Source organism: Choristoneura fumiferana, chromosome 24, assembly GCF_025370935.1.
Source record: "Choristoneura fumiferana chromosome 24, NRCan_CFum_1, whole genome shotgun sequence".
NCBI classification, from domain to species: domain Eukaryota; kingdom Metazoa; phylum Arthropoda; class Insecta; order Lepidoptera; family Tortricidae; genus Choristoneura; species Choristoneura fumiferana.
In genome coordinates this window covers 3063272-3083684 of record NC_133495.1, presented here as the reverse complement: position 1 = coordinate 3083684, position 20413 = coordinate 3063272, and the positions used below count along the sequence as shown (strand labels likewise).

The 20413-nt window shown below is 41.4% G+C and overlaps 1 protein-coding gene across 1 annotated transcript in view; it reads left to right on the top strand.

The window, feature by feature from the left end:
* The first annotated feature begins 12765 nt into the window (after window positions 1–12765).
* The window catches only part of fus (epithelial splicing regulatory protein fusilli), a 122413-nt gene continuing 114765 nt past the window's right edge, over window positions 12766–20413 (top strand). The window contains exon 1 of the mRNA XM_074106703.1: window positions 12766–13296. Within this exon, the coding sequence (XP_073962804.1) occupies window positions 13168–13296 (129 nt within the window). The 5' untranslated portion in view covers window positions 12766–13167. The remainder of the gene's footprint in view (window positions 13297–20413) is intronic.

Below are 20413 nucleotides of genomic sequence, written 5' to 3'. Positions count from 1 at the left end.
CGACAAAATGGTACAATATGTATATTTTTTTTATTGTTTTTACAATACCTCCCATAGACGTAAAGTGGGGGTGTTTTTTTTCTCATCCAACCGTGTAGTGTGGGGTATCGTTGGATAGGACTTTTTAAACCATTGGAGGAATGAATGCTACAACGATTTTTCGATTCAGTGTTTTTTTTTGCAAAATATTCAAGTTAATATTCATTAAAATCGAGCGGCCCCTCCCCTTTTAAAATCTAAACCAGTGGGTGGAAAAAATTGAAAAAAATCCGGATGGTAGTACCTAAGTATATTCAAACTTACAAGGAACACTATAACAGTTAAGTTTTCTTGATAATTATTAGTAGTTTAAGAGTAAATAGCAGCCTAAGGTATAAAATATACAGACCTAAACTTGGAATATTCCGTACAAAATATACGAAATCCTTAGAAAAATATGACTTAATTTTTTCTTAATGGCTACGGAACCGTATTTCGGGCGTGTCCGACACGCTCTTGACTGTTTTTTTCACAATAACATAATATGTAAGTATGTGGACCCAAATCCGAAAGATGAGCGTCGAAAGTTGTATAGATATGTGCGTCTGAGTTGACAAACTTCGATTCGATAGCGTGATGTAGGATTCGGTCGCTCGGAGTTTCTATATTTGCTCACTAGACTAGATGGCGCTGGGAGTCGCTACATCAATAGTTGGCGAGATAGATCACGCGCAGATCGATGCTCTTACTTACTTACTTCTATGTTGTTTGTTCTTAATTAAGTAAATGTCTGGAAGTTGAATTTAAAATTCTCGTAAATAATTAAAGCGATAAATAATACCATGTCCTTAGTAAAACAAGTTAATAGTGTAATTAACGATGGCAAAACATTATTTTACTACTACATCTGTACCGAGACCGAGACTCATGGCGACCCTACGCGTGCCCAAGTTTAACGGTTAACCGTTTGTAATGAGCTATTTCCAATAACAACTGTGGTTTTTGCTCACGCGGTTAGGGTAGGTATTCTAGGTTTAAGCGCTGACAAGGTAAGTAACAAAGTTAATTTAGCTACCGAGATAAACTTAAAACATACCTACCTTAGAGCAACACGGGCTTCCTACCGCTAGCCTAGCCCGTGTTGCTCTAAGATGCCTACCTATTGGCTCTGTGCACGACATCAGCGCCACCTAGCGCCCGCAACTTTTTTGGCTCTGATGCTCTGACGTTTTGAAATTTCATCGCGACATTGTGACAAAAATCAAACCTTTAACGTATTAATTTATAGTACAAAATTAGGTAGTTAAAGTCTATACCGAATTGCTTTGTTAATGACAGATTCATATAAGTATGACAGATGACAGAGACAGAACTATTTCTACTTTTGGCCACCATGAGCGCTGCGATAGATTTCATCACCCCCACCTAGTACTTCGCACCCTCCCAATACCTTGGCGTGCAATGAGCAGGCAGCAGGGCAGGGTAGGCTAGGCAGCACCACGCAGCACCGCGGCACGAGCTCGAGCGGGGGACAGGGTGTGCAGGCACTGGTGCTCGTGGGCCACTATTTACAATTTTGGCTAGAGCTGACTATCATCATCATCTTCATCAGGCGGAAGATGTCCGCTGCTGAACAAAGGCCTCTCCTTTAGAACGCCACAACGAACGAAGACTCGCCACTTGCATTCACCGGTTCCCCGCATCTCTCACGATGTCTTCAGTCCACCTGTAACTGGGGGGCCTGCCAACGGTCTTCTGGTTCCTGGTCCACTCGAGAACTTAAACTCTATTCTTCCATCGCCCATTGGCACTTGAATGTGTTGGTTGGTGTTAAATAAAAAATATTGATGTATTATTTATTTATTGTAAATTATAAAGTAAATTAAAGTTATTGTAAGTTGTATTTAGCTTACTTACTGTAGAAACTGAGTGTACCGTGTAAAAGTGTCGTAGTCTAACTAAACTTAGCTTTAGGTCTGTCCCTTTTAATGTCAACTAAGCATTATCACCATTATTAAAACCAGCAGGGCTACTACGAAACTCGAAACTCGAAGTTCGTGTCGTGCGGTCCCTCTTACACTTATACTATTTCATACGAGAGCGAGAGGTGGTACGGTACGACACGAACTTCGAGTTTCGAGTTTCGTAGTAGGTAGCTAGTTTCGCATTCAAGGGCTGTGGCATTGGCACTAGCACGCACTAGTGTTTGCACTCGGCTGCACTCGCGCACGCTAAGGGCTTTACAAACAGCATCTCACATTCCTGCATAATGTGACACATGAGGTGTGCAATGACATCGGCATCGTTCGTCACGCCAGTACAGTAGACAGCACGGAAGTTATATTTCACTCTCGCTCTTTTGGGACAAATGTGAGCAAGAGAGTATTATGAATTTTGGGCTCTATTTTCCTGCCGTACCTAACTACCTACTAAACTTTAGTAACTAAAGGCTGTTAGGTGATGTTGGGCCAACAGCAGGCAACGGACCGGGTGCGGTTTAATAACATTTAATATCACAAACCATAGATCGAAGTCTGTGTTTGTCAAACCCTATTTCGGGCGTGTCCGACACGCTCTTTGCCGGATTTTTACGTTGGTCATTGAAAGTGCCGCGGCCGGCCAACATCTGTAGCCCCCTAGACCGCTAAACCACCATACCATAGGTAAACGCCTCTGGTGTTTGTACACGCATAGCTTCCGAACGACGGCACCGATTTGGATACAATATGTTTACAAGCTTTTATTTAACTTGCTGTGAATGTACACAGGTCAAATCCTGCAACTGAATTTTGACCCACCCACTTCCAGTGGTCAGATTGACAATTTATATGGCATATAAGTATGTGCCAAGATTTCAATGAAATAATAAAATCTGGACCAGAGCCCTTTGTGCCCCGTACATAACCATCTTCCATTACCAGCACTGGGAGTGGACAAATAATTCCTACTCCAAAACCGGGTATTGTACTATGAATTATTTTTCCTCTTACATTACCGGCCATGACGTTGGTTTTGTACAAGGAAAAAAAATCCTACTCCAAAACCCGGTTTTGTAGTAGGAATTATTTGTCCTCTCCCAGTGCTGGTAATGGAAGTTGGTTATGTACGGGGAACAAAGGGACCAGAGTAATCCTAATGGTCAAAGTTACCCTTCAGGGTCAACGTGACCCGACCCTACGGTAAGTCGGTATTACGATTACGGTTTTAAAACTAAAACCTATGACAACTCCAAACAATGATCATTGATAGGAGGCAAAAAAATACCGACATTGACTGTGAAAAGAAATACTGACAATACATTTCCATTACTCTCTTTACAAGTTCTGTGGTAGGTATTACCGGCGACGCCGGCGCAGCGAAATGGGTCACGTTAATGTGTCAGTGTAATCGGAGCGGTAGGCGGCCATGATGGATCACCGGCCAATCAGACGCTGGGCGGCGCGCGCATTCGCTGTTAAAGAAAACAAACGATAAGATATGGCAGTTAATGTATGACCTGTAATTGTCGACCTGGCATGAACGTCAATAAAATACCACCTGATAATTCAAACCATTCTAAGGGCTAATAGGCTAGAATCCTAAAAATTCTAATTAATCCGTCGGTTAAGGGGCTCCTAGACGGGCCATATTTTCACTGCAATTTGTGGCCGGCTACTATTGGTGTCCCTCTCTAACTCACATGTTAGACAGGGACACCAATAGTTGCCGGCCACATATTGCAGTGAAAATATGGCCCGTCTAGGAGCCCCTATAGATTATCAGAAAATATTGAACACTTTTGTCATTAAACAAAAAAATATGAACCTCTTTTCGACAAGCAAAGTAGGTTCATGCATCGTCTATCTCAGTAGTTTGTCTGTGACATGAAAATAGGTATCTAAAATTGCTCTTGCATTGCATTGAACAAAATATTCTTCTGACTCCCTCTCTAAGCCAAAATTGTATCCAAATTAATATCATAATATGTCTGTTTCTCACTCTTTCACGTAAAGCAATCGGACGAAATAAGATGGAATTTTATATGTAGATAGCTGGATCTTGGGAATAACCTGGAATAAGATTAGGCTAGTTTTTACTTCGATATTCCCGCGCGATAGGGAAGTATGTAGTTTCTTTGTAAATTTCGTGTTGCCAAAAAGAAATAAAGAAATAATTAGGTGTTCCATTTATTAAAATTTATTATATATGGGATTCAGTTTCCACAATCTGGAATTTGAAAGGTTCGGGTGTTTTTTTTTGCAATATTGTAAAATAGCACAGTGTAATTTTAGGGTCGCTCAGGCTTATAGCACAGAATATATAATAGTACTGGCATACAGAATGGACACGCTCCGCCCCGCACCGGTTGAGTTACCCCACCCCTCAAGCGCAGATTGTAGGAAAACCGTAGGAAAGCAGTCGGGCGCGCAACGCGATGTATGTCGGCCGCACCGTCGCACGGCACTAAGTTCGGGAGCAATAATTACATATTACATACGATTTAACAATCGAATGTCAGAGACAAATCCTTTAAAAGGAAAATATTTTAGTGTAAGTAATCTTTATTAATAAGGTCTCAAATGATTAAACCAATAAACTTTAATTTATAAAACATTTATTTGTATTTATTTCCTAAAAACCCGAAAATCAGTCATAATTCTAATAATTTGTCGCTCGTACAAAGTCACATATTTTCCGTGAAATCCGCGCGCCGGCAGGTCATTGCTCGGCTCGGTGGCCGTGAGTCCGCGAGCAAGCGCCAACTTGTCAGTGGCGCGCGAGAAATTGAGGTTCCTACCCTGCCTACTTCCTTTTCTTAATAATAATGCTTTCTAAAAGTATCGCGATTAATACGACATGAAATAAACTAATTAGGTACCGAATAATTAGTTTCAAGTTTTGTAGTCATATATTTATTGTAATGTAAAATAATAATGCTTAAATACATAGACAGACACATTTTAAGTAGGTTTAAATAAAAATATATGATTAAACGATTACATTTATTTACACATTTAAGCCATACCTACATACCCTATAGTACTAGGGTTTTGCGATAGTCAGCCCTGTGTGTCTTACGCACACATTGACGCGTGCACAGACGTCGTCGTGCCTATGTAGATTCCAGAACGCGTATTTTGTACGGCGTGTCCGCCCTGTGCTTATAGTTTAAACGAGCGAAGCCGCGAGCATAATTAAGTAACGCTAGAACACAGAGCTATTTTACATTGAAAAAAAAAACTGTTTCGTGAGACCAAACAATTATCGTCCTTATTTTTAACGTGTACATACCTACGTGATTGCAAATTGCAATAAGTACTTAGAGATTTAAATAACAAAAAAGTAAAAACCTAACTTCTATTTATATTACAGTAAAATTGTCTCGTAAAACAATTTGCAGCCCCACTGACTGACACATAATTAATACTAAACGTCTAATAGAAGATTTGTTTAATATCCGCCATCTTTGTATATGTCCATGAAATCATGACCCCTAACTTGTATGCAAGGTCTAAGAACGGCGAGCTCTTACTAAACTGGTCTTTGCATTTTGCCTCGTTGAAGTCTTTTAGTTGGGTCAAGAAAGGTCTTTGGAAAATATTATGAAAACACTTATGTAAATTTACAAGCAGCAGAAGTATGTCTTTTTAACCTTCACTGTCTTACTCATGTTAAGTATACTTATGTGCGAAAGTGTGAGCGCGTTTGAGTGTTTGTTACAATTTTCACACTATAAGCTAGATATCTAGATTTTGGGAATCCTACTGATATTATAGGGGGCGTCCATTAATTACGTGAGGTCTTTAAGGAGGTCAAGTAAAATCTTTCCAAATCTCACTTGGGGGAGGGGGGTTTTTAACACATATTTAAATTTAAATGTATTTTTTTTCAACAGAAAATTAAAATTGCGTGAAAGTAAAGTTTATTCATTTAAGTTGAAATATTTAAGTATTATTAAATTTTATCACGGTGATTTTAAACTACGGCAATATTCTCACACATCACAAATACTAGTCTTTGCTAGTCGTAAATAAAATTAATAGAACAAATTATTTTTTATTTATTAAATCCAACAGGCTTACAGCCAAAACACATTTCAAAAAATACGAAATGGATGGATGGAGGGGTCAAAAATTAAAAAAAAAATGTCTCACGTAATTTATGGACGCCCCCCCATATATGCAAAAGTTTGTGAGTAGGTACCGTAAGATCGGAGTATTTTGACCCAATAGAGGGTAAATTTGGCCCGTATAAAAACCACACAATATTAATGAAAAAACGTCACAATATTGGCACTCAACTAAAAGCAACCTTAATCAAAGTCAGTCAAAATATCTTTCTTCAATTTAGGCTATAACAAGCACTTATGAATGTCAAAAAAAAATCTACCACCGGTTCGGAAAAACCTCTGTTGAGAAGAATCCGGCAAGAAGCTCAACGAGGTATATTTTTTTAAACAGATTTACAATATTATTGAATGATAGGTATGTATACATCACAAGTATTTAACACAACTTTATTTTTATCACAGTAGGTTCGCTATTTGAAGTGATCGCTAATGCGGATCGGAATTATTTCCAAATATCCCTGTCCATGATATAATCATTAACTTTATAATCATCATCATCATCATGTCAGCCGAAAGACGTCCACTGCTGGACATAGGCCTCCCCCAAGGCTCTCCACTCAGACCGGTCTTGTGCTTTCCGCATCCACCGCGATCCCGCGATCTTAACCAAGTCGTCGCTCCATCTTGTTGGAGGCCTACCGACAGCTCGTCTCCCGGTCCGCGGACGCCATTCGAGAACCTTCTGGCCCATCGGCCATCCGTCCTGCGAGCAATGTGCCCCGCCCACTGCCACTTTAGTTTCGCAATTCTTCGGGCTATGTCGGTAACCTTAGTTCTACTGCGGATATCATCATTTCTAATTCTATCCGCAGAGAAACCCCGAGCATAGCCCTCTCCATAGCCCTCTGAGTGACTTTGAGTTTTCTCATGAGGCCCATCGTTAGCGCCCACGTCTCAGATCCGTATGTCATCACTGGCAACACACACTGGTCAAAGACTTTTGACTTCAAACACTGCGGTAATTTGGACGAAAAGACACTGCGAAGCTTCCCGAACGCTGCCCAGCCGAGTCGGATTCGACGAGTGATCTCTTTCTCAAAGTTGGACCTACCTAACTGGACCGTTTGTCCCAGGTATACATAGTCGTCAACAACTTCGAGCGCAGAGTCTCCGACTATTACGGGAGTTGGTACAACATGGACATTAGACATGACTTTCGTCTTGTCCATGTTCATTTTCAGGCCAACTCGGTCGGAAACTCTACTGAGGTCAGCGAGCATAGCACCGAGGTCCTCCATGGTCTCAGCCATGACTACAATGTCGTCGGCGAATCGAAGATGAGTGAAGTACTCGCCATTAATGTTGATGCCTCGTCCTTTCCAGTCCAAAACCTTAAAAGCATCCTCCAATGCAGCGGTGAACAGTTTCGGAGAGATCACATCTCCTTGTCTGACTCCCCGCTGCAGAGGAATAGGCTTCGTGCTCTGATCCTGTAATCGGACGGACATAGTGGCGTTTTCGTACAAACACTTCAACACTTCGATATACCGATAGTCAACTTGGCACCGCTGGAGAGCCTGCAGCACAGCCCAAGTCTCGATCGAATCGAAGGCTTTCTCGTAGTCCACAAATGCTAGGCAAAGGGGGAGGTTATACTCTTCAGTCTTCTGTATAACCTGCCGCAGCGCATGTATGTGGTCTACGGTACTATAGCCTTTTCGGAAGCCGGCTTGTTCGGGAGGCAGGAAATCGTCAAGCCTGCGTGTGAGACGGTTTGTGATGACCCTGGAAAATAGCTTGTAAACATGGCTCAGAAGTGAGATGGGTCTATAGTTCTTCAGCAAGGTGTTATCACCTTTTTTGAAGAAGAGCACCACCACACTTCTGTTCCATGCTTTCGGCGTTCTCCCTTGGTGAAGGACGGAACTAAACAGCGTCTGAAGGCCCTTAAGGACTGGTCTACCACCCGCCTTCAGGAGTTCGGCTGTAATTCCGTCGTCACCCGGGGCTTTGCCATTCTTAAGCTGCTTGAGGGCCATACTAATCTCGTACAGGCTGACGTCCGGGATGTCTTCGGTATAGTGTCGGGTTAATCTAGCCCTCGGGTCTTTAGCTAGATTTTCGACAGGTGTTCGGGTTGTCGTGTATAGCTGTCCATAAAACCTCTCAACTTCCTCCAACAGCTCAGGTTTGGATGAAACGATTCTGCCGTCGTCGGTCTTGAGCTTCATCAACTGGCTTTGACCAACAGATAGATCCCTGGTAAACACCTTAGAGCCCCTGTTACGCTCAATAGCCTCTTCAATACTGGTAGTATTAAATCGGCGTACATCGCGCTTCAGAGACTTTGAGATCTGTCTGTTGAGCTGCCGATAGCGACAAGCGTCACCAGAAGACTGCAGAATCATCTCACGCCTCACCTCCATGAGCCTAAGGGTGGAATCCGAAAGCCTTTTGGTTCTAGTACGGCGGGTCTTGAAGAACTTAGACCCGACCATATGGACAGCTTCCACAAACCCGTCGTTGTAATCGTCCACCTCGCTACCTAGGCATTCGAAACGATTTTGAAGTTCGAGCTGAAAGCTCTCGGGGTTTTGGAGCTGAGCAGGTTCTGGGCGGAGCGTAGATTTCATCAGTCGAGACCTTTCAAGCTTGAACTGGATATTCAATGAGCCTCGTACCATACGATGATCACTCCCGGTTTTAAACGCACTGATCACGGAGACATCATTGAATATGTGCTTTTTCGTCGACATGATAAAATCTATCTCATTCCTCGTAACACCATCAGGGCTCATCCAGGTCCACTTCCTATGCTCACGTTTCCTGAAGAAGGAGTTCATCATATAGAGTCCCTCCTTCTCCATAAAACCGGCCAGTAGGTGGCCCCGGTGATTCCTACGCCCCACTCCAAATTTCCCCACTCTCAGTTCTTCACCGTCTCGTTTGCCCAGCTTTGCGTTAAAGTCCCCCATAACAACCGTGAAGTGAGTTCTGGAGCTATGCATGGCTCTGGAAATATCCTCATACATAGCCTCCACCTCATCGTCGGAGTGCGTCGAGGTCGGAGCGTATACCTGTATGACCTTCAACGAATATCGTTGGGTCATTCTGAGTACAAGGCATGCTACCCGGTTCGACACACTCTCGATCTTCACCACGTTGTTCACGAGGGACCTGTGGACGATAAACCCGACACCTCCCTGGGACTGGTGTTCGCCCTCCCGGAAATAGAGCAAGTTACCGGACTTAAGAGTTATCGTGTCCTCCCCCTCTCTACGGACTTCTGATAACCCTATGATTCCCCATCGTAACCTGCTCAATTCTTCCTCCAGTTCCAGTATCCTTTCATCGGTCCGCAGTGTTCGGCAGTTATATGTTGCCAGGGCCAAAGGTTGTCGTTTTTGGTAGCCGGGCCTCTGCCGGTGATTAGCTATAGCACCCCTGCCCCGCCGTTACCATGGCCGCTACCGGAGCCAGGAATAGCAGGGCCGCCGGGGACTAGGGGTCTGGGCTGATTGTGTGGATTCATTAGTTTTATATCTTGTACCTTGGGGGGAAAATGCCTTAGTCGCCACGCTTGGCAGGCGGGTTGGCGACCGCAGTTATATCCGATAGTTCGCGGAGGACGCTGCTGCCCATCCTCCGGTTTATCCCTTAGTCGCCTCTTACGACACCCACGGGAAGAGAGGGGGTGGTGCAATTCTTGACCGACACCACACGGCTTAACTTTATAATATGCCTTTGATATTAATCTCTTCTTGACAATACATCTGAATTTTGTATCTGTTTCATTTTTTTTTAATTTTGTCTTAAAAACGTATGCAATTTCCCAGAAACGACTTTTTGGTTTTAGCCAGTCTGTAAGATGGTACTTTAAGACTATAGTAATGTGATAGTAATGCGATAGTATAGTATGGAGAGAATAAAAGACCCTTTTGAGAAAGACAGAATAGTTTTTGTCCCGTAAAATTGTATAGTACCTACCTACCCGCTGGCGCGTGATAATCACAGGCGATAACAAATTCATTGCAGTCGAAGTCGCTAGCGACAGTTAGTATTAAATAAAACATCTACGTAAGCTATCAACGGTTCGTTTAAAACGTGGTTTTAAAATATTTTGCATAATGTATGTACTTAATTTATTTGACACTATTGTATTCACGATTATGACATTGTTTTTGAAAACATTTTTTGACACAGAAAAGTTAACGCTGAGGTCACTTGACAAATATAATATTACGTTGCTAACCTTGGAAATTTTCTCTATATAATGTACAATTTTTATCTAGACCAGTGGCAGAAAAAAAAGGAGCTTAGCCTTTATGCAGGGGCATACTCAAAATATTCATCATCCCAGCCTATATACGTCCCACTGCTGGGCACAGGCCTCCTATCAGAACAAGAGGGCTTGGGCCATAGTTCCCACGCGGGCCCAGTGCGGATTGGGAACTTCACACGCACCATTGAATTGCTTCGCAGGTTAGTGCAGGTTTCCTCACGATGTTTTCCTTCACCGCAAAGCTCGTGGTAAATTTCAAATGTAATTCCGCACATGAATTTCGAAAAACTCAGAGGTGCGAGCCGGGGTTTGAACCCACGACCTTCTGTTTGAGAGGCGATAGGTCAAACCACTAGGCCACCACGGCTTTACTCAAAATATTATTAAATAAAAATTGAATTGCGTATAATGTAAAGCTCGATGAAGTCATTGAATTGTATTGGTACCTACGAGTACCTACTTGTACCTAGTACCTACTATTATTTATTCTGTTGTACGAGTAAGTTCGCTGCTTCTTTTTCACCGACTGTTTTAATAGGTATAGAATAGATAACTTTCATGCCATCGGTTTTCATCATGATTCTAGGTCTTAACATTTGTGCTGTTTTCTAAAACAATTTCAGAAAATGAAAATCTCATCAAATCTATCAATATTAACGGAATTTAACAAATTAGTGCACCTACTTACCTATATGATGCCATACTTAAACTTAATACCTAAAGATCGGGGTATTTTGACCCAGAGGGTAAATTTGGGCCACTCGAAAAACATTCATAGAAGGATCTTATTAAAAAAAGGGGCACTCACCTGAAACCAACCATATGGCAATGTCCATAATTTCAATGCGATGATTTAAATCTGGATCGGGGTAACCCCAATGGTCAAAGTTACCCTTCAGGGTCAAAGTAACCCGAACTAATTAAAAAATACGTGTAGGAGGCCATGAGTCTTTCTCTTAAAATTTGAGATCGACAGAAGATTGGGATCGAGCGCCTTCAAGCGATTTTTGTCAATCAACCTGTTTGAACAAAGCTCCTCCCACCCCACCCAACCCAACCTGTACGGTCAATATCGCTGGCCTTAAAGTGTCTTTAGTTTATTTATTTATTCAATATTTTATAATAAAAAAATACATTTTTATTAGTCAGAGACGCCGTTATCGAAACCGATGTGGAGGACTGAATTATTTCGATTAAATAGGTATTTTTATTATTAACTCAGGGACTATTATACATCCCTTATACCTACGTATTTAAGGCTGTATAATCATAATTTAAGCTTATGGGTTAAACTTCTATATTTTTATTTCAAGACATTTTATATTATTTAAGATTTAAAACAACTAGGTAAGTAAACACCTAATTTTGCTTTTACCTACTTACTTAATTGAAGTTGAAATTGTTAATTCAAAATATTTCTTTTACACATAAAGTCGTTAGTAAGCGCTGAAATTACGTCTAGGTGTTTATTAGCTATCTACACTTTGATAAAATAAGTAACCTAACCAGCAAAAAATTGGAAAACCCGCGACTTTGTCACTTCAAAGTTCAATATCACAAAAACGGCTGAACATGAAACATGTCTAAGAACCATCGCTAGAAAACCTGCTTTCAATAAAAAAAAAACCGCATTCAAATCGGTCCACCCGTTTAAGAGCTACGGTGCCACAGACAGACAGACAGACACACACACACACAGACATACAGACACACTAGCGGTCAAACTTAACACCCCTCTTTTTGCGTCGGGGGTTGAAAATAGATTTTGCCAAGCCGTTTGGCTTGATTGATGATTACTTGAGCATGCTTAGCCGGCTAAGTACTTATCTATTTTGTCCATTCGATACACTGAAAGATGATTCCATTCTGTCTAAAAACTACTAAAAAACCACATTTCCTATCCATTGTCAAGTTACACATAATTTTGTAAGGAAGAAGAATGAAGGAAATACGCTGAAATACGCAATGGATCGCGTAATTATTTTTTAGCAAACCTAATCGTGCGAGTGTCGTGACCCCGTACCAAAACATGCACATGCATCATTCTAACACGTAGGTAGGTATTGTAATTGTATAGTGGTTTCCAATATCGCGATATATTGAATTAATAAACAAAATCGGCACAACGTAAAACCAACTTTATTCACCGATTATAAGGTTCGTAATAAAGTGCTCCCTAATCCTGTAAAAAGCGGCGAAAATGTTGGCCGCTAACTTTTATACCGAACATCGCACTTGTTATTTAAATAAACAAACTGTTCCATTGACGTTTGAAAAAGTCGCCTTCGAATTTGGAATGTCACCGAGGAGGTAATGGACCGCGTTGGTAACGCCGCATGAATTTTGATTCAGTAGGAAAGGAACTAAAGCTATCTCATCATTGATAATGAGCGGAGCGGCAACGTCGCGCTCACCTGGCTTCTATACCTGCGCAGTGACAAGGGGGGAAGGTGAGCGGCAGTCGACTCGATCCTCCCATCCGACGGACACGCGAACCATCTTATTTAATAATAACCAATCCAAATAAACTCTCCAACCCCAGTCGCTGTCAAACGGGTTCAAATTTCGAACAGGGTTGCTTCTAAATTATCCTCAGCCAGTTCGAATTAATTCCTAGTGAATCGAATAGCGGATGCGTGTGAAGTGAGGTAATTCCGAGATTTTCACCAACAAACGGATACTTGCGTCGGCTCGGCTAGCGGTAAACGCACGCGAGTTACCCAACCCAGCCGTCGGGTTTCTAAAAAAACGTCAACAGCAGTCACTAGCAAGCTGGTTTTTGGCTTCGAACGGTTAAAGACATGATAGTAGTGTGTTAGTGGGTTTTTTCCAAGTGGTGTCAGCTTTGCATGGCGCGATGATCAGCGGAGGCTGGGTGTGCGCTTTGCACGTGCGCACGGCGGGGCTCGGGGGCGCCGCTCTGGGCTCTGATGAAGAAGAAGTGGTGTATCTTGCCTACGTCATCATAGATGTCAGCACCAACCAGGTAAATAATAAGAACTTACTATACAGTGACAGTTAGACAACTTCAAAATTTTCCGTAGTTTGTTATATAGACGTTCTTTCTATTTTAAGTGGCCAGTAGCAAACTTGTTGTGTTGTCTGTTTGAACGATTCGATGTTTTTTTACTTGTATCAATGCAAAACTATGTCACTAACGCTGTAGTCAGTACGTTTCTTTTAATAGGTACAATGTATTTACCTACTCATGAACATATGATTAAATAGGCATAGATCTCGAATCTTGTCGCTGAGTGAGAATGACAGACCGCCACCAAACATGGAAGTAAAAAATTCACTTATCGAAAGTCTAGACTAGACTTCGTTATTTACTATAATAATAAGCATAGCTTATAACTGAAACTAAACGCAATGAGTCTAAAAATATTGGTTTAAAGATCTATAAGAAAAGTTAGTCAGGTCAGGTTAGAGTCGACTAAGAGTACCTATTTTAGAGTAAACTGACAGGTATTTGTTTCGATAGTGATGTGACACTTTAATGTTGTAAACAATTTAACAAATGTCCAGTGGAATATTAAAAAAATCATAAAAGCGGGCTGCGTTGCGATATATGCGAAAAAGATTTGACGAAAAATACACGTGAAAACACATGGAATCAAATGGAAGATCTACTAGTGAATAATAAATATTGAATATTTGATGGGGGAGGCCCATATCCCATGTCCAACAGTGGACGTCCTACATCTGATATGATGATGATAATGAAAGATTTGAGCTGTGCTACGTTAGCACTATTATATATTCCGTGGCTGTGCGGTAAATTAAATAGCTAAAACTAATAATTAAAATATGAAATAGGTCAAGTTGACCTCTTAAGGTTCTTTAACTGTACCTACTGATTGGTAGGTTAGGTAAGGTGTATTTAAGTGGTGGTAAGTTGTGAGGTGTACCTATTTCTTCCTATAATATGACGCATAAAACGTCTAGAAGTGGACAAATTGACAGTAAAAAACTTTTTTTTCCATTAACATGGTCTATTCAAAAAATTTGCGATTTTTTCGAAGAAAGATCCCTAGCAATTGTTTACTGAAAAAGAAAAACAAGTTTAAATTTGACACAGATCTGTGGCAGCGGAAGACGGCCGGAACCCTCTAATTCAAATCGTATTTTTTGTATTTTTGTATTTCATATCGATACAAAATTTCACCAAAATTCATGCAGCAAATTAAACTACAAACAAACCTATTTTTGCCAAGCTTTCGCATTATGCTATTAGTAGGATAAGAATTAGGAATTACGATACGATTAGTTGGATAACAACAGAAAAACTCTAATCAAAGTGTTGCTATTAGTTGCTTAATACACGTCATTTGCTTCGGCCCAGGCCCTATAACAGGGTTTCTCAAAGTGGGGTCCATGGACCCTTAGGGGTCCGTAGCATGTCTATCAGGGGTCCCAGTAAGTCTGTCCATAGAGGAGAGTGTGTATACGAGTCAGTCTGTAAACATATTTACTTATTAGGAAATTTCCAAGATTATTTTTGACAGGTTTCCGTGGAATTGTTTAAATTGTGAAAGTGGTCCGTGACTGCAACAAGTTTAAGAAACCCTGCCCTATAGGTACCTACGATACTACGAAGTGCAACATTCGAACTTCGTATCTTGCCGACTGCCGTCCCGCTGAAGCTAATATTATTTACTACCTACGAGAGTGAAAGGGACGATACGATACGAACTTTGATTTTCGGATTTCGTAGTAGCCCCCCAGGGCCCAGTTTTTCGAAGCATATTCGTCAAATAATATTAGTGTTTTGTCTCATTTTCTCATACAATTTATGAGACAAAACACTAATATTGTTAGACTTATATGCTTTGAGAAACAGGGCCCAGTGCCCTTAGTGTAAGTTTTCGGTTACAAAATACGTCTCGATCGCGTTCGCGTTAAAATCTAAATTTTTTTTTTTTCGCACCGAGCATTATCTGCAATCAGTCCTGGACACGACTATAAGCGGATTTGTTGAGTGTGTTTGTCGAGTCGAGGATGCTCCCCAGCGGGAGCAGTCACTCATTTGTGAATCTGACGTTCAGTTTTGTATGTCATGTCGTTTCAGTCGTTTGCAATAGCTGATGTTTGAAAGCTGATTTGCCAGATTGTTCGGGTGATTTTCCAACCGACTTTTATAATTCTCCGCCAGGAGGCTTATCTCCTTCTTAACTGTATTCATCCCCATTGCCTCGTGGATCTCTGCGTTGGTGACGAACCATGGTACGTTCGCAATGTTTCGGAGTATGCCATTTTGCAGCCGTTGCATGATATTTATATTGGAGTTAGAGGCGCTGCCCCAAAGCTGCATTCCATATGTCCATACTGGTTTAAGGATAGTTTTGTATATAAGCAGCTTGTTGTCTGTGGACAGCGCTGAGTTGCGAGCCATAAGCCAGTACACGTTTTTAAATCGCATGTTTAGTTCGTCTCTTTTGGTTTTTATATGTTTATGCCAGGTCAATCTTCTATCGAGGTGGATGCCAAGGTATTTTACAGTGTCATCTTGGGGTAAAGTGCTATCTCCCAATGTCACTGATGGGCAATTTCCTTTTCTTAAGGTAAAGGTGATGTGGACGGACTTTGACGCACTGGCTTGTATACGCCATTTTTTTAGCCAATTACCTATATTGTCTAGACTTCTTTGCAGATTATTTGAAGCAGCTGCAGGATTTGTGTTGCTTGCAAGCACTGCAGTGTCATCAGCAAAGGTAGCAGTGACAACATCTTGCGCTTCCGGAAGGTCAGACGTGTACAGTGTGTATAAGATTGGTCCAAGAACGGAGCCCTGCGGAACTCCCGCCAGTATGTTGTAGAATTCGGACGTGTCTCCGTCTTCGCGAACCTGGAATATACGGTCAGATAAGTACGACTTCATCAGGAGAAAGTAGCTGTGTGGGAGCGTTGTTTTTATTTTACATAGTAGGCCTTTGAACCAGACTTTATCAAACGCCTGTTGGATGTCCAGGAAAACCGCCGAGCAATACTCTTTGCACTCTAGTGATCTTCTGATTCTTTCATAGACCCTATGTACTTGCTCTATCGTCGAGTGATGTTTTCTAAATCCAAACTGGTGTTTGGGTATTGTTTGGTTTTCCATCAAGACAGGAGTTATTCTATGCAGGATGATCTTTTCGAGCACCTTGGACATGGTAACTATGAGACTTATGGGTCTGTAGGAGGTAACACTTTCCGGAGGCTTCCCCATCTTGTGGATCATAGTTATTATGGAGACTTTCCATATCCTGGGGAAGTATTGAACTCGGAGTATTCCATTGAAGAGGGTAGTAAGGTAAACCAGAGCCTTTTGGGAAGCTGCTCAAGGACTTCCTTGGTGATCAAATCGAAGCCTGGCGCTTTGTTATTCTGAAGACCTTTTATAGTTGCTTTTAGCTCCTTGATGGTTACTGGTTTTGGGGTTAGAGACAGTTGAAAGTCTTCGCTCATGATTGCATCGATTTCTTGCTCAGCTTCTGCATTGTGGCACTGATTTGGTTTGAATACTTCAGCTAGGTGCCTAGCGAATGCGACAGCTTTTGCTTTTCCGGTTCTTGCCCAACCAGTGTCAGTTTTGATAGGATACTTGAGCTCCTGAGGTCTGCTAAGCGATTTGGTTACCTTCCATAACGAGTAGTTTGTTGAAGCAGTTGCAGTGAGACTTTCCAACTTGCTCTGTATTGTTGCGTTCCTCACTTCCTCTATCAGTTTCTTCAGTTCTTTAATGGCTTTATTTAGAGCTGTTTTGTCACTTCTGTGTCTTGATTGGTGCCACACACGTCGGAGTCGTCTTTTTTCTAAGACTTTAAGCTTTATTTCAAGTGGTAAGTTTTTCGCTATGCGTTTATACTCCTTATCAGGGGTGTTCTTCCAGCATGCAGCTTGTATGGTGTTAGTTATGTACTTCGTTGCATTTTCAATCTCTTCAGGAGTTTTCAAAGCAATTTGTAGGTGTATGTTTTCATCTAGGTACTCTCTGAAACCATCCCAATCCGTGTGTTTGCTATATAGCGGCTCAGGCTTCTCGTGGTTTATTACTGTCGTACTAATGGTCAGAAATACTGGCGTGTGGTCTGAACTACTGTCGTCGCAGGATTCTGTTTTAGTGTAGTGACGTGACATTCCCTTCGTGATAAAAAAGTCAAGCAGGTCTGGTTTTTTACTTGGGTCTGTGGGCCAGTAGGTAGGTTTTCCAGTGGAAATGGTGTCGAGTTTGTTTCTCTCAACGCTCAGTTTAAGCTGTCTACCTCTGGTAGAAGTAAGCCTTGAACCCCAGTGCGTGTGCTTGGCGTTCCAGTCTCCTCCTGCAACGAATCTGCCTCCCAACGTCGCAAAGTACTTGGTAAACGTATCGCAGTCTATAGAATGTCTTGGGGGACAGTAAGCCGCTGATACATTAAGGTAGCCACATTCGTCGTTTATAGCTATGGTAGTTGCCTGGATTTGCTGGGTTTTATATTCAGGCAATAAGTGATGTTTGATTGTCTTTTTTACCACAATGGCAGATCCAGCATGGCCAGTTCCATCAGGGTGGTAAGTAACGTAGGTGTTGAATCCTTTGATTGAAACCTTGCTTCTCTCTGTGCAGTGAGCTTCCGAAATTAGTACAACGTCGAGTTTGTAGTCTGTGATCAATAGTTCTAGTTCGGATTTATTAGGTGCTAGACCATTAATATTCCACTCAGCTATTCTGAGACCTATCGCGAAGAGAGTTTGTTAACAAGCGTGCCAATGAGGCTCATTAGAGTAGTCATCTGTTGCAGGATAGATTCGAATTGTGCTGATTGCTTGAGCAGTAGTGCTTCTATTTATTGCTGAGTGTATTCTCATTAGTATTCCCCTTTAAAACTTCGGAGTAGAGGTTTTTTGATTGATCTCTTGTAGGTGAAAATGACGAGTTTGGTCTACGTTGCGGTTCTGATTCGGTGTTATTATGGTTTAGTCTTGGCTTTCTTGGCTCTTTGCGGGCGATTATTTCCCTATAGACCTCGCAGCCTTTGTAGTTTGCTGGGTGATCACCTTGGCAAAGAGCGCAGTGTGCTGGTGTGTTTCTGTCCTTCTTGGGGCAATCTGATGTCTTATGATTTTGTGCACATTTAACGCATCGGTATGGTCGCATGCAGTAATTTTTGGAGTGCCCGTATTGTTGGCATCTCTGACACTGTGGGATGGTTTTCTTTTTTTTGGGGTCTTCAATGACAACAGCTTGGTGATAAATTTTGGTTATTTTCTTCACCGCAGAATTATTCGGATCTGGTGCGATGTTGACAAAGAATGTCGATGTTGGCACCTTATCAGGTCCGAACTTCACGTTTATGATTTCGCCTTTCACTTTATTGCCGGTCTTTTCTATTTCTTCAATTATCATATTGTGCGGAGTTGTATGGTGTAGATTTTTTATAACCACTCTATAACATCGTTGGTCCTTTCGGTTAAAAGTATGGCCTATAAGGCCGTTCTCTCGAACAATCGAAATAATTTTTTTATAAACTTCGATATCCAAGGTGCTGATTCTGAGTTGGTTCCGAGTTACAATTTTGAAAGTAAAACTATCCTTATCAGCCACTGTTTCCAAGAGATTAGATAGCTTATTGACATCCTCTATCCCGTAGAGAATAATCGGTGGAGGTTTGCTGGCTTTTTTCTCTTTAGGTTCACTGATGTGTTCCTTTGGGTCTAAGGGTAGTCCATTGTACCGGTTGATAGTTTGGATTGGATCTGTAGGTGGCGAGTCTGAAAGCTTTTTCCGCTTGCTACTTCTTCCAACTGGAACTCTCTGCCATTCAGGAGGGTTTGGAGTGGTTTGGGTTGGTGATGTATCAGTCTCTGGTATTTCAGCTGTGACATTGACTTCCGGCGGTGCACTCCCCAGAGACGCACTTCTCGATCGTATAAACAGGCCAGGGTGGAAAGCCTGTTGTATAAGTTTTTTATTTGTTGTTGTGTCATGTGTTTCCATTTTTAATTCCCACGAGTATGGGACGAATTTACTAAATGGCAACACCGCTACTGTCAGATGACATTGTGAATGACAGTTGACGCTTTTTTTTTTTGAGGGTACTTTTATTTTTGTATGTAAGTGGTTTGTGTCACTCGCGTGTTTTATTGCATGGATTATCGCACTTTTCTTGAGTTTCACGTAGAGATAACACTCGCACTTTGCAGTTAGATGGTAAAGTTCACTTTGGTTATGAAATGATTCAGAATTATACAGTTAAACACTTAAAACATTAATATCTTAAGAGGGCACAGTTATCCGCTCTTGACAGTTGACAGTACCTATTAGTTCTGGTTATGGACCTCAACAAAGTAGCGTCTTATCCAGTCGATTACGAAAGGAAGACATCTGTACCCTTAGTGTAAGTTTTCGGTTACAAAATACGTCCCGATCGCGTTGGCGTTAAAATCTCAATTTGTATGCAAACACGAACAGCGCCTCTAGCGGAACGTTTGCGATGTACGTGTTTCCATACAAATTGAGATTTTTAACGCGAACGCGATCGGGACGTATTTTGTAACCGAAAACTTACACTAAGGGTATAGATGTCTTCCTTTCGTAATCGACTGGATAAGGCGCTACTTTGTTGAGGTCCATAACCAGAACTAATAGGTACCAATTGAATTGCTGCGTTCGTTACTCTATACGTTACGTCTTACTTTACGTTACTCCGCGCTGGCTGACCCTTAAGAAGTCTTTATGCGTTACCGTAATTTCAACGTGAGAGAAGTCGCAGGCAGAAGCTGAACATTATAAAAGTTTTATCAGAAGGAACTGCATTTAGGTACGAAGTTTTTTTTGTTGAGAACAGAAGTGATAAACAATATAAAATGAATGACTATTATATTTTACTTAATGCACCTGATGTATATTTTAGACGAGTTAGTCAGTGGTATAACTTCTTCTTAGTGAACTATGACTTTAATAAACCCTAAACTGGTATTTTACTGATTATAAAATAATTGCTGAGACTCGTTTCGATTGCAACCTGCTAAGCTACGTAAGTATATATCTATCAAACCGCTAACAAGTGGAAAGGCGAAGTTGAAATTGAGTTGTCTATTATGCTTTTCGTTCATTGGAGCGACGCGGCGGCGTCAACATA